At 49.3% G+C, this 15298-nt stretch overlaps 1 protein-coding gene across 1 annotated transcript; it reads left to right on the forward strand.

The window, feature by feature from the left end:
- The first annotated feature begins 267 nt into the window (after positions 1–267).
- On the forward strand, positions 268–10682 carry LOC142586285 (uncharacterized). The gene is made up of 2 exons (XM_075697533.1): positions 268–892; positions 10597–10682. The coding sequence occupies exons 1-2, from the start codon at positions 268–270 to the stop codon at positions 10680–10682; spliced, it is 711 nt and encodes a 236-aa protein (XP_075553648.1).
- The last annotated feature ends 4616 nt before the right edge of the window (positions 10683–15298 follow it).

A 15298-nucleotide genomic window follows, 5' to 3' on the forward strand; every position in this document is an offset into this window, starting at 1 on the left:
TTCAACGCAAACGATCGATCCGTTGTCACTTTTATATAATTGTTGCTTCAAGTCAGCGTATAACTTAGTACTAGAACTGTTGTATACTGACATCGCATGTCACACTGACAGTGCATTTTCATGAGTATCACTTATCAGCCACGCAAGCAGCAGTCGGCGGATCACATGTTCATCACCCTGTAAAAGGGTGCTGCATCAATAAACGTTGCTTGTCCCACCCTGGCGTCCGGCTGATACGCTACAGTTGGCGACGAGGAAGCGACGGTGATGGCCGTCAGCAGGATCGGCGAGTATCGTCTCGGCACAAACGCGTCATGCGACGAATACGTCGAGAGGCTAGAAATGTTCGACGAAGCGAACAAGATAGCGAAAGAAGAACAGAAAAGAGCCGTCCTGCTGAGTTGTTGCGGCGAAAAAGCGTACGGGCTCATCGTAACTCTGGTGAAGCCAGCAAGACCGATAACAGCAACCTACGACGAAATTAAGATGGCGGTTCGCAAGCACCTGCATCCAAGGCCTTCAGAGCTGTACGCAAGGTTTTTGTTCTACAAGAGGAACCAGGCTGCCGAGAAATCGGTTGCGGACTACGTCACAGCGCTTCGGAAGCTAGCCGGAGACTGCGGTTTTTGCGACGAGCAGCTCCCGTTGGACATAATGATGCGAGGTCGTTTCGTATGCGGCCTCCAGAACGAAGCAGTTCAACAGCGACTTCTCGCAGAACGCGACCTTACGTTCAACGTTGCGTACGACTTGGCCGCGATCGCAGAAGCGACAGCCAAGCAACAGCGAGACATACGTATGCAAGGCCAAAGCGAGACGGACTGCCAGGGCATGATACAAGCAACCAGAACGAAGCAAGAGGCAGAAGGATCCATTTGCTACCGTTGCAATGGTAAGCACGCTCCGCATTTATGCAGTTTTAGAAAAGCGGCATGCTTCCAATGCAAAAGAGTTGGACATATAGCGAGGGATTGTCGCTGAACCGATGAAAGTAGGGCGGCCCGGAAGACGATGCCTGAGCAAAAGAGGAAAGTTTGAAAAGAGCAAAGGCGTGTACGAAATGAGTGCGTTGTTCTCACTCTGCGAAGTGAATGAGCAAGAACAGAAGTTTATGGTTAAAGTACAGATACAAGGTCAAGAAGTCCCGATGCAGGTTCATTCCGGAGCCTCGTGCTCAATTGGGAGTGAAGATTCATTTCGAGTAATCGAGGGAAATCGGGGTGAAATAACTCTCCAAGATTCTGGAACAACTCGTAACCTGGTCAAAGGCGTTACACCGCTGCTAGGTCGAGCAACCGTCTTGGTAGAATTCAAGGGCCGAAAGGCAAAGCTGCCTTTGTTGGTAGTAAAGAATCGGGGCAACAGCCTGATTGGGCGAAACTGGTTTAAGCCGTTAGGCATTTGCTTGCGGGGAATCGAGTAAGTAACCGCGGAAGACGTGCCCTCACGATTTTCCGAGGTGTTTGGCAGGGACCTTCCTGGCTTCAATGGACCACCAGTTCACAGCGAACTGGTGGTCCGAGCTATATGGTGCAACAAGGGGTACCTTGGTGCAAGAAGGGGTATTGCCGTCGCGTTCTCCAACTGGGACACACCACTGGTAGTGGTAGGGAAAAAAAAGACGGAACTTTACGCCTGTCCGGCGACTACCGTAGCATCAAAAGCTATTAAAAGCAGCGGGTATCCTTTGCCCACAACCGCTGAAATGCTTGCAGCTCTGGATTCAAGGAAATTTTTTACAAAGCTGGATCTAGCTCAAGCTATCAACGGCTTGCGCTAGACGACGAGTCGGCTGAAGTGCTCACAGTTAACACGATAAAGGGAATGTACAAAGTTAAATGGCTGCCGTTTGGAATTTCGGTGACACCGTGGGTGTTTCAACGAGTCATTGACACGCTGCTAGCAGGCATTCCCTGCGTGAAAGCTTATCTTGATGATATTAACACGTCTACATGTTGATCTTTCTCGGGTGACCACGTTTCACCGCTTAACAAACGTTATCGCACAGCGCAGGACCCGCCTGCATGTATAGGAAGTTTCTAGAATGTTATCGATGCTTCTATCCGCTGTCTGTTGTCGCCAAAGCTTTTTGTACCTGATTTCGTCGCGTAATGCGAATGATGTAGAACTTTGTGGAAGACACGCAGGTCCCAGCGATTAGTCTGGAACATTCGACGACTGCTGTATAAAAGCCGACGCACTTTACCCGCTGATTTTCGCCGACCGTGTTCGCCGTTATCGTTGTGCTATAAGTGTAGCCTGTTTTTGTGGGCACAGGTTCGCCCAATAAAAGTTAGTTTTGTTTTTCACAGCATTGCTACTGTGTTCTTCAACGTTACCACCACGTGACAATATCTTGATTTCTGGCCGTAACTCAGAAGAGTACGCCGAGAGATTAGAGACCGTGCTATCGCGTCTGTAGAATGCGCAGTTAACAGTAAACATGGACAAGTGCGAATTCAACCAGCCGAGCGTTGAATTCTTGGGTCACAGGATTCTTGGGTGACTCGCTTTATGGGGCGCTATAACGTAATCCTATTCCAAACTTTCCTATTTCAATTCTGCTATCAGCCCTCCGCGATCGGTCAAGACTTTTTTGGACCACCCCCACTTCACCTGTCTGTCACGCAACGTCACGATAATCGCGATACCTCCCCATCTGATATGATGTGTACACACTGATTATGCATGATCTGACGGGAAAAAGAAAGTTATTTCTGATTCGACGCCTTTTTGCCATTAGCCCACGGCTATTGGTCTAAAGTTTTCGGGCTGCACCCACTTCACCTGCCTGTCACGCGACGTCACAAAACCGCGAGAGCTCACCGCGTCAAAGACACGTGTACGCATTAAAGATGCATTAATATGCCGAACAAAGCTAAATTTTCTTCTGAATAGTCGCAGGCTGCCCCGCTCCGAAAGGAATAAAAGATGGCTGCCGCCGATCGCTCGATCAGGCACTGGCTACTCGCACCTGCTGGATAGCATGGGTTTATTTGCGTATAATAAAACATCTTGCGTAGCCGTGTAACGTTTTCGAGCACTTTCGGCACGTTTACGCCCTCCATATGCCAACTCTTCGTTGCTGAGGATCCGTTTTAGCGTCATTCTTAAGCTTCCATTGCATGCCGCCGTGATGGTCGACCAGCCACCGCAAGCTAAGTAAGGGAAACCGGACCAATCGCAGACGTCGGCACCACCCTCTTCATCCGGTTATCGATTTTCAGTGCACTGGCTCTGCCCCATTGAATCCCTCTCCACTTGAGCGTTCTCCTCGCCTCTTGTCAGCCAATTAGATACGAAAAGCCGCTGAGTGTAGGCAATGCTATGCGTTTTTCAAGCAAACAAAAGTGACCTCTTATGAACGAGGAGAGCGTTTGATTGGTCTGTTCAGACAACCCTGCGGGTGACCGCCCGATGCTTGCGTTGGTGGTTACGCAAATTGGACGTCAGGAGATTAGAATAAAAATATATTGGAATAGTTTTACGTTATAGGGCCCCTGGACTCTTGCTTCGGCTCGGATGTTTTCCCGTGGCGTCAATCCAACTGTAGCGTATCAGCTGGACACCTGGGTGGTCGCCAGACCATGTTTATTGATGCAGTGCCCTTTTATAGGGTGATGTTACGTTTCGCCTACGACGCGCGGTAAAGCCGGCGCGGATGCAACGGACGCCGGGGCTTCGTTCAAAGCGGCAGACATTTTGGCCCGTTCGGCGCCTCCGCTACGCCTCCCTGCCAAGCGCGTCCAGGCATGTTCCAATGCCACGTGTCTTCATGTGCGTGTGTGTGTGTATGTGCATGATGGTGCCCACGCTTGTCGAGGAGCGGCAGCCGGGGAGAGGAGCTCCCCCCAACTGTGAAGCGAGGGGGTCTGACCGGCGCCGACACTACGTGTGAGCCACCTTCTCCTCCCATTGTGCCCCAGCGGCGCCGGCACGACGGCTGCGCCACCTTATCCCATTGTGTCCGAGCGGCACAGTCACGTGCTCGTCTATAGAGGGGTTCCTTCTTGCCCTCAACTGCGAGAGTATAAAAGCAGCTGCCCCCGGACGCCACGAAAGAGGCTCCGATTTCTTCTGTTGAGTAACGTGCACTCCCGTCTCTCTACTTCGGTCAACCTGACCGCCAACTCTTTGCGATGTTAGAATAAACAAGTTGTTTTGTTGTTACCAGTCGACTCATGCTTTGCCGGGACCTTCGGATGCTTCCAGTTGTACCCCAGGCCGCCAGGCCAACGCTACCCTTGGGGCTTGCGACCCAGGTGCAACAACGGGCGTCAGCGCCGAGTTCCCAACAACTCGTGCCAGCGGTGCGATTACAACAACTGTCTGCCAGCGGTGAGATCGCGACAACGGAGGCCAGCAGCGAAGAGATGCAGTTGACTGTATGCTGAGCAGCTCAACGACCATCCGGGAGCAGTGCAACGAGCCCTGTGTGATGACTGGTTGCCTGCAGCGGAACGACTGCGCTGAATTCTTGGCTGCGAGGTTTGGTGAGTGCGGGACTTTCTTCTTCTGAGCTTGGCCAGGCTTTTGTTAGTGTCAGAAACAGAGCTGGTAATTGTGGTTGTCGTTGCTGCCGGGTTAGTTTGCGGCAAGACAATAGTAGGCAGTAGAGAAAGCAGCATTCAGAGCAGCCATGGATTTGAAGTCGTTGCGCAAACCGAAATTGCTGGAGCTTGCAAGAGAGTTGGGTCTGGATGTCTCAGACAAACTCAGAAAACCAGAACTGCTAAAGGCTATTCTTGAGTTAGAGGCTGAGGATGACGAGCTGTCGGAATGCCTTGAGACTATTGAGGAGAGGTCAAAAAGACAGGAGCGCGAACTTAAAGAACAAAAAGAGCGAGAGCAACAAGAGAAAAAAGAAGAGCGCGACCGTCAACACGCTTTGGAAATGAAGCGTCTTGAGGTAGAGATGGAACGCGCTCGTAATGGAAGTCAGGCACACGGTGCAGGAGAACGAGTATTGTTCAAAATGACTGACCTGATGCGGCCGTTTAAGCTTGGAGAGGACATTGGTTTGTTCCTGGTTAACTTTGAGCGAACGTGCGAGAAGCAGGGGTTCTCTCGGGAAACGTGGCCACAGCGCTTGCTCACTTTGTTACCCGGCGAGGCGGCCGTCGTAGTCGCTCGCTTGAATAGAGAGGAGGCAGAGGATTTCGACAAAGTGAAATCGAGTCTGCTAAAAAAGTACAGGCTGTCAGCGGAGGCGTTCCGTCGGAAGTTTCGGGAAAATGAGAAAGGCAAAAGTGAGTCATACACAGAGTTTGCGTACAAGCTTATGTCAAACATGCAGGAGTGGCTCAAAGAAGAGAAAGCGTTTGGTGACCACGATAAAGTTCTGCAGTGTTTCGGGCTAGAACAGTTTTATAGTCGGTTACCTGAGAACGTGCGGTACTGGGTCTTGGATAGGCCAGACGTTTGTACGGTGGCTAAAGCCGCTGAGCTAGCCGAGGAGTTTGTGACGCGTCGGGCTCGCGGAGCTAAGGACGGTCAAAAGGGTGAGTTTGGCTCGAAGTTTGAGAGGCCGAAGTTCACACCCATGAGAGCCAAGGGGAACACACGTAGTGCGGATGCGAGTGAAAGCAGTCCGACAGAACGTAAGGAGACGGCGGCAGCCGAAGCCGAACGCAGAAAGCGGTTCGAGATGAGGCAAGCGCGCGTGTGTTATACGTGCCAGAAGCCGGGTCACTTTTCGGCGCAGTGTCCGACCAAACGTAAGGAGACGGCGGCAGCCGAAGCCGAACGCAGAAAGCGGTTCGAGACGAGGCAAGCGCGCGTTTGTTATACGTGCCAGAAGCCGGGTCACTTTTCGGCGCAGTGTCCGGAAACAAAACCAAAAGTTGTGTTTTTGTCAATATGCAGCACTGACGAGAACATGAAGCTTCTCGAGCCTTACATGCGAGACCTCCTCGTGAACGGGAAAGAGTGCCGAGTGCTTCGCGATTCCGCAGCTACGATGGATGTAGTTCACCCCTCCTACGTAGAACCCGATATGTTCACAGGCGAGTGCGCATGGATCAAGCAAGCCGTGGAAGCTCATAGCGTGTGTCTGCCCGTAGCAAAAGTGCTTATTGAAGGACCTTTCGGAGCACTTGAGACGGAGGCGGCAGTGTCATCTATGCTGCCCCCCCAGTACCCGTACCTATTTTCGAACAGGTCCGATCACCTCCTGCGCGAGAAGGGGCTTTTGTTTGGTGAGGCTAGCGTTCAGGCCTTAACCAGATCGAAGGTTCGGGAGCTCGCTGCAAAGGCGGTAGTTGCGGGGCCGACATTGTCGAACAATGAGAAAGGGTCAGAGGCGCAGCAAGCTGATATTCAGAGCACGCCCGAACTGAATAAAATTGAGTCTGTAACGTTAAAGGCACCAGATACTGGAGAGGAAATTCCCGATGCGGGAAAGTTAGAAGAGCTATCTGCAGATTTGCTCATCGCGCCTACGTCAGACGGACTGGATAGGTTGCTAAAAGTCAGCCGGTCGGCTTTGATAGCCGAGCAAAAGAAGGATGGCAGCCTAGAAAACATACGCTGCAATGTCAAGGAAGGTATCGCCAGGAAAAATGCACGTTTTGTGGAAAGAGGTGGAGTCCTGTACCGGAAGTATCTAGACCGCAGAGGAGTGGAGTTCGATCAGCTGATCGTGCCTCAATGCTATCGTCAGGATCTGTTGCGCTTGTCGCACGGGGGTTCGTGGTCCGGACACCTAGGAGTTAAGAAAACTAAGGACCGTCTCTTGCAAGAGTACTATTGGCCAGGGTGTTTTCGGGACGCAGACCATTTCGTGAGGACATGTGACACCTGTCAGCGGGTGGGCAAACCAGGGGACAAATCGAGGGCGCCGTTGAAGTTGGTACCTATCATTACGGAGCCTTTTAGACGGCTCGTTATTGATACAGTGGGACCTCTGCCGGTAACAGCCACGGGGTACAGACACATTTTGACTGTGATCTGCCCAGCGACAAAGTTCCCTGAAGCAGTGCCGCTTAAAGAACTCAGCTCAGTTGAGATAGTCAATGCACTACTGTCCATATTTGCGCGAGTTGGTTTTCCTGCGGAAATCCAATCAGATCAGGGCACAGTGTTTACTAGCGCTTTGACGACAACTTTTCTCGAAAGGTGTGGGGTAAAGCTGTTACACAGCTCAGTGTACCACCCACAGTCGAATTCCGTTGAGAAGCTCCACTCCGTCATGAAGCGCGTGTTGAGAGCATTGTGTTTTGAACATCAAACTGACTGGGAGCTGTGTCTGCCTGGGGTGATGTTTCAATTACGGACCGCGCCGCATGCGGCTACGGGGTTTTCGCCAGCTGAGCTGGTGTACGGTCGCTCGCTGCGATCTCCGCTTCGCATGCTTCGAGAATCGTGGGAAGGCAGGGGCGACGACCCAGTCGTGGTGGAGTACGTGCTTAAGCTCCTCGAACGCTTAAGAAGGGCACAGGAGTTGTCAGGTGAAGCAATGGCAAAGGCCCAGCAGAGGGCCAAGGTTTATTATGATCGGACCGCCAGGGCCCGTCGTTTTGAGGTGGGCGATGAGGTCATGATATTGCGCACATCGCTAAACAACAAACTAGACGTGCAGTGGGAGGGCCCAGCACGGATTGTTCAAAAACTGTCGGACGTTAACTACGTGGTGAGTCTGCCAGGAAAGCGGAAAGCACAGCAAGTTTACCACTGTAATCTGCTCAAACCTTATAGACAAAGGGAAGCAGTGGTGTGCATGATGGTAAACGTTCCTGAAGAGCTTCCGGTCGAGCTTCCGGGACTAGGCTCAGTGACGAACAGGGAAGACACCGATCGAGTCATTAGTGACTTAATCAGTAAAGCATCGCTGTCGCCTGAGCAGAAAACCGAACTACACCAGCTCTTACAAGAGTTTCAAGGTCTGTTCTCTGAGAGGCCTGGTAGGACTTCTGTCCTTACTCATGACATAGAACTTACCTCCCCAGAGCCAGTACGATCCAAGGCGTATCGGGTGTCACCCCGCCAGAGCGATATTATGGAGGCTGAGGTAAAGAAAATGCTACAGCTCGGTGTTATTGAGGCAGGTGAGAGTGAATATACCTCCCCTTTGATTTTAGTTGAGGTACCGGGCAAGGAACCTCGTCCTTGCGTCGACTACCGCAGGCTTAATTCCATCACTAAGGATCAAATTTATCCGATCCCTAACATCGAGGAGCGCCTTGAGAAAGTTAGTAGCGCTCAGTTTATTTCCACCCTAGATCTTGTCAGGGGTTATTGGCAGGTTCCACTTACAGTAGAGGCTAGTAGGTATGCGGCGTTCATTTCACCAATGGGAACATTCCGTCCTAAAGTGTTGAGTTTTGGTTTGAAGAACGCGCCATACTGCTTTTCAAGCCTCATGGATAAAGTGTTGCGGGGACAGCAAGAATTCGCTTTACCGTATCTAGACGACGTAGCGATATTCTCCGCATCCTGGTCTGAGCATATGGCACACTTGCGGGCAGTGCTAACCCGCCTGCGCGAAGCGGGCTTGACAGTCAAGGCTCCTAAGTGCCAGTTAGCACAGGCCGAGGTTGTCTACCTCGGTCACGTGATTGGTCGGGGTCGTCGCCGCCCCTCTGAAATAAAGGTGGCCGCTGTGCGAGACTTCCCGCAACCGCGCACGAAGACCGATATTCGGTCGTTTTTAGGTGTCGCCGGCTACTATCAAAGGTACATCCCCAGGTACTCTGATATCGCGGCTCCCCTGACGGATGCTCTAAGAAAAACAGAGCCCCAAACAGTCGTCTGGGACGAGACAAAGGACAGAGCTTTTAGCGCCCTAAAGAGTGCCCTAACAAGCCAGCCTGTGCTACGATCGCCCGACTACACAAAAGGGTTCGTTGTTCAGTGCGATGCTAGTGAGCGAGGCATGGGCGTTGTACTGTGCCAACGGGAAAATGGAGAAGTAGAACACCCCGTCCTGTATGCTAGTCGTAAGCTGACCAGTCGTGAGCAGGCGTATAGCGCCACCGAGAAAGAGTGTGCATGTCTCGTGTGGGCCGTTCAGAAATTGTCATGCTATCTAGCCGGCTCAAGGTTTATCATTGAGACGGATCACTGCCCTCTCCAATGGCTGCAGACCATCTCTCCCAAAAATGGCCGCCTCCTGCGCTGGAGCCTCGCTTTGCAACAATATTCCTTTGAGGTGCGTTACAAAAAGGGGAGTCTCAACGGTAACGCCGATGGCTTAAGTCGAAGCCCCTAACGTAGGAATCAGCCTCAAAATTGTTTGTTACTGATGTTTTTCTTCCTGAGGCAGGATTTTTAACATATTGTTTTTGTGTAGTGTTTCAAAGTGATGATATGCTTTCTAGTGCAATTTTCCAATTTGTGGACGCGTTCTGAGTGCTGCTAGACTACTGTAAGGAACTAGGCAGTGGTATAGAAGGGGAAAGAGCCTGGCAGGGCTTAGTGAGGGTTGTGCCGTGCTTGCTGACTAAGCGGTTGAGTTTCAGCGTAGTTCTAACGCTTGCCGGGAACGAGAACAAAAATGTGAACTCTCCCGAAGTCACTTTGCAGTGTCCCGTGCGAACCTGAACGAGAGAACGAGGCCTTCTCTGTGCGCTGCGCTCAAGAAACGTCGAGGGACGCCCGACTTCGGTTATGAGCATCATCGAGCGACATCCCTCCGGACAGCGGATGCAGTCCCCTGACCATCGGGATCTCCTTCCCCCGGCGGGGCGGTCTGTTACGTTTCGCCTACGACGCGCGGTAAAGCCGGCGCGGATGCAACGGACGCCGGGGCTTCGTTCAAAGCGGCAGACATTTTGGCCCGTTCGGCGCCGCCGCTACGCCTCCCTGCCAAGCGCGTCCAGGCATGTTCCAATGCCACGTGTCTTCATGTGCGTGTGTGTGTGTATGTGCATGATGGTGCCCACGCTTGTCGAGGAGCGGCAGCCGGGGAGAGGAGCTCCCCCCAACTGTGAAGCGAGGGGGTCTGACCGGCGCCGACACTACGTGTGAGCCACCTTCTCCTCCCATTGTGCCCCAGCGGCGCCGGCACGACGGCTGCGCCACCTTATCCCATTGTGCCCGAGCGGCACAGTCACGTGCTCGTCTATAGAGGGGTTCCTTCTTGCCCTCAACTGCGAGAGTATAAAAGCAGCTGCCCCCGGACGCCACGAAAGAGGCTCCGATTTCTTCTGTTGAGTAACGTGCACTCCCGTCTCTCTACTTCGGTCAACCTGACCGCCAACTCTTTGCGATGTTAGAATAAACAAGTTGTTTTGTTGTTACCAGTCGACTCATGCTTTGCCGGGACCTTCGGATGCTTCCAGTTGTACCCCAGGCCGCCAGGCGAACGCTACCCTTGGGGCTTGCGACCCAGGTGCAACAACGGGCGTCAGCGCCGAGTTCCCAACAACTCGTGCCAGCGGTGCGATTACAACAGTGACGAACATGTGATCTACCGACTGCTGCTTGCGTGGCTGATAAGTGATACTCTTAAAAATGCAGTGTCGGTGTGACATTCGATATCAGCATATAACAAAAACCCATTCTGTTACACACCCGACGCCACTACTGATTTTTAAAATTGTTCTTAACCCCTTGTGTCTCATATTTGTGTTGCATTTGATAACTTTCTTTTTCCAGGGACTCGTGCTCTGGGCTCTTCCCAGCAGGCGGGTATAGGCGAGACCGCAGCAAAATACAACTGTGAGCTTACTTTACAACTATAGGCGTCGTGAATTAAAGTACACATATTTCCGGTTAGAATGACCAGTGCCGAAGTGCCTCTCATCACACGGAATTAAACTGTACTTTCGACCTTACCCGTGAAATGCGAATTTATTTTATTTATTTTCAACACTGCCAGTCTCTTTATCGAGACCGTAGCAGGTGGGCATATTGTTACACTGTAAGCATTGATACAGCATTATTTCATAGAACATGTGTTTACAAAGTGCAATAAACTAGATACGCTACATGTAGCTACGCAGTGCAGTCTGGCAAAATAAAATGCAGAGAAAGAAAAACATCGTTTCATGCATTTAATTAGGGAAGTCAACTCTAATGCTAAAAAAATGTGATAAATACAATAAATTGTGATGGAATACAATCTCATGAAGTATAAATGCAACACTACTATTTACAACCTAACAATGTATAATTTAATACAATCTAACATAGCGTAAGGGATTGATCTAAATAATGTAAAAAACAAGCTTGCATAAGACTAAAGTTGTTCTATAGCAGTTATTCCTTACTCTTCTATCATGCTACTAGAAATTGATGGCGATTCTATATCAGATATTGTTGAGTCGAGGTGGTTCCACTCCCCAACAGCAGTAGGGAAATCATGAATGAATAGAATTTATTGATAGGAAAGACAGAGAGGTCGACCTGAGCTAGTGCGCTCTAGTCTGCTACTCCGCACTGGGGAAGAGGGAAGGGGAGTGAAAATATTGGAATGGATGATGATGATAAGAGAAGTGGTGAGTGCTTATGTACATGAGACAGTTGCCTCGCTAGAGTCGCTCGTCGAGCTTGGTGTCCTGCAGGAACTTCAACAATACTTTTGTTGCACGCATTGAAATTGCAGTGTCAGGCCATGGGCCGAGGATAGCTTCCTCCGACAGTAGTTGCCTGCCAACGCTGGCTAAGAAACTGTCTAACGTCCTTCGCTCCAGCATATATGCTGGGCAGTCGCACAGTACGTGTTGCAGTGTTTGAGTACCCCGTTTTACAGGGGTACTCAAATGACATTTTATTATGCTTATGGCGTGAAATACGGGACTTAGAGGAAGTAATATATATTGAATTTATGTTAAAGCGGTTGGGCAACAGGTTGTGTGTGAATTTTAACCGAGCTTGATTTTCTCTGTTTGCCAGTGTGTCCGTTCCGGATGAAGCCCGGAGTTCTGTGGGCGAGTCAGTGGTTTTGTACTTGTGAATAAACCATATGGCTTTCCTTTGAACTTTTTCCACTTCGGTTATGTTTGTCTTTGTGTGAGGAAACCAAGCCGTGTAGGCGTATTCTAGTACTGGCCACACAAAGGGTTTATATCATAGCAGTTTGATATGACTGGGAGCAGATTTCAGGGACCTTTTAAGAAGGAAAAGCTTACGAGTGGCTGCTTAAGCAATATTGGCAATGTGCTTGTTCCACTTCAATTCAGATGCTAGAGTCAGTCCTAGATACTCGTGTTGCTGAACTTTAGTTAGGGATGTACCATTGAGAAAGTAGGTGAATCCTGACTTAATCTTCTTTGTTCCGACCATTGACACCGATTTCTTGGTGTTAATAAACATTTGCCACTGTTCACACCAGGCATTATCTCGTTAAGGCATCTATTCAAAGTAAGGTGAACTTCATAATTTCTTATTTCTTTATATATAATGCAATCATCTGCAAAAAGCGTTATGCTGCACGCTGTGTTAGTGACGATGTCATTGATGTAAATTAAACATAGTAAGGGGCCCAAGACCGAGCCCTGGGAAATGCCAGATGTGACAGGAACTGTATAAGATGCTGTTTGATCATGGAAAACGAACTGTGAACGTTGTGATAAAAAATCCGTAGTCCAGGCTGTAATGCTTCCTTTTCCAATAATTGACTCCAATTTTGCAATTAACTTGTCGTGCCACACACAATCGAATGCTTTGCTGAAATCTACAAATATTGTCTGTTTGACCACGGTTGTCAATAGTCTGTGCTAGGTCATGTATAACTTCAGTCAACAATGTTACTGTTGACATCCCGTGCCGAAACCCATGCTGATTGGCTGTTAATTAGTATGCCATTATGTCCAAGATATGTTGTTAGGTGTTTTAAAATTATATGCTCTAGTACCTCGCATGGCGTACTAGTTAGTGATATAAGTCTGTAGTTGGAACGAGAGTTTGTGTCACCTGATTTATAGATTTGTATTATCTTTGCTTTTTTCCAGTCATCTGGCACACGTCCGGTTGAAATTGACATACGATAGATAATGCCAAGATATCTGCTGCACCATTCTGCGTATCGCTTTAAGAATTAGTTCGGGGCGTCGTCAGGGCGACTAGATTTTTTCGTGCCTAATCCGAGTAGAACGTTAACGATTCCTGAGTCAGTTATGTTTAGTGAGTCGATGGCGAAACCTGTAGGAATTATTGGAGGGACAAACCCGTTATCTGCAGTAAATACCGATTGGAAGTACGTGTTGTATGCATTAGCTTGAGAAACTTTTTCATTGTGAGGTCATTCTGGCGTGATTACTTTGCGTGTACGGAAGTCATTCCAAACTCTGCGTGGATTACCTTTTACGAAGCTAGGCAGGGTAGTATTAACGTATTCTTTTCTGGAGTGGCTTAGTCTGATTTATAGTTCTGACTTGGTGGTAATCAACTTTGATTGTTTGGAGTGATCGATTTGTAGTCTTCTTCAGTGAAAGTGCAAATAAGCGAACGTCACTGAGGAGCCCCGACGCGAACACAGAGGATTAAAATCTAGCCTAAACTGAATGCAATGTTCAAGCCGAAGCGAGAGTACTCACGTTCCTGTTAGCTATAGCCGTTTTCGATGGCACTAAGGCACTAGAGGTAATCACATGAGTAACTTTCTAGAATCCACTCCTTTCCATCATAAAGTGTACATTACTCTCGGAGCACTTCGGCTTTGAGATTCTTCTTAATAGTGTCTGCCCCCCCCCCCTTCTCCCTCATCCACTAATGGACTCCCTTTCCTCTCATCTCCAACCTTAGCTATAACGCTAACTTTCGCACATGGCACTGTAAGGATTCCAGTGGCGTCGAGCTCTGACAAGATGAAGCAGATGAGCATGCAAAAAATGGAACAATGGAAGTGAAGGCGACTCTTACATAAGCGCTATCTGCATAAGTAAACATGCATAGAAAGCGGCAGCTAGGGGTCCAACACATCATAAAGCGCCGGCGAAAAATTCTCTGCACAACCAGCGGAAGACAGTACCAGTTTTTCCGTAAAAAAAATGTTAGAAGGAAGGAAAAGGGAGAGAGAAAAAAAAATTAACCAATGAATGAATGAAGGAATGAATGCGCTTACAACGCAGTTTTTCATCTGCGTGCCCCCAGCGTAGATATTTTTTTCTCGCACTCCCTGGCGCTTCCCGCTGCCTCCCTAATTGCGATCTTCTGCATAACTTCCCTACTTCTTTTCTTCGTGCCATGGTTTTCATAATGCGCGTTCAAGCAATACTGTCTGCGACCCTGTCGCGTCACAGAGACGCCGTTGACTTGCTGCCTTTGTTGGCGAAAAAATGACCCTGCATTTAATCTCTCATGTTTTTTTTCTTTCTTACTGTTACCCATCCGCTATGCCCGCGTCTATCTTTCCCTCTCCTCTAGGGGCCTGACGCGTTAGCGAGGGCCTTCTGGTTCCTCTTTGATTGATAAACACTTTCACGATAAACGAGAATAACAAAAGGATCGTTCATCGCGAGCAGATTTCTTGTTTATCCTTCTCAACGTTCCCGTATTTTATTCAGGGAGGTCAGAAACGAGAGGCCGCCGCGAAGAAAAGCGAATGCGAGAAGGAACTGTCTGGAGTGTTCAGCCCGGAGCAGTCTGATGAGATGCGTAATTTTTTTTATGCCTTTGCTCTCCCGCGTATCCTTTAGCGTGCCGCTGTTTTTGTGTCCGTTGTGCTGTAGGCTCACGCTAATTACGAACGATGCGCGCCAGCTTGCAAGCAGGAGCATTTTACTGCGACGATAAAAAAGATAAAGAAGAGAAAGACTGGCGGGTGTAAAGCTAGTTTGGCTTCTCACCTGACCTATGCTATTACTGTTGGGGAGGGGGCGTCAGGTCTAGCAGTCTAATGTAGCGGAAAAAGAAGGGTAGGAAGAGAGAGAGGAAGGGAAGAAGGAAGAACGAAAAATGAAAGATATAAATCAGAAAGGACGGAAGCAGAGAGGACGAAAAAGAAGGAAAGCAAGAAGGAAAGAAGGGACTAAGAAAGGAACATACGAGACGAAAGGAAAAAGAGAAAAAATGAAGGAAAGGAGGGAGGGAGAATGAAACAGAGAGAGAGAGAATTGGGGTTGGAGATAGGCAAGTGTAGTAGAGACAATGTTCGTGCTCCAAGTCAATGTTAGTTTTGCATTCCTGAATGCAAGAATGGCTTTTGTCGACTGCCAGCCAACTATGACTATACGTGCACGGACAAAAAGAAAGAAGAGAGAGAGAGAGAAAAGAGGGAAGTGCAGCAAGGGAGGAGCTAGGCTTCTGTATTCGCTGCTGTTACCATGCAATGCATACTTGTTTTTACTTACGAAAATACGTGAGCGCACAAGCAACGACGGAGACCGAAGAAAGACGACAACACAGAGCTGAACTT

This window comes from Dermacentor variabilis, chromosome 6 (assembly GCF_050947875.1).
Source record: "Dermacentor variabilis isolate Ectoservices chromosome 6, ASM5094787v1, whole genome shotgun sequence".
Classification (NCBI taxonomy): Eukaryota; Metazoa; Arthropoda; class Arachnida; order Ixodida; family Ixodidae; genus Dermacentor; species Dermacentor variabilis.

Excerpts from the sequence above, each read along its gene's own strand:
- LOC142586285 (XM_075697533.1), top strand. The coding sequence starts at position 268 with ATGGCCGTCAGCAGGATCGGCGAGTATCGTCTCGGCACAAACGCGTCA. Across the intron at positions 893-10,596 it reads CATTTGCTACCGTTGCAATG|GGACTCGTGCTCTGGGCTCT; the intron begins GTAAGCACGCTC and ends TTCTTTTTCCAG.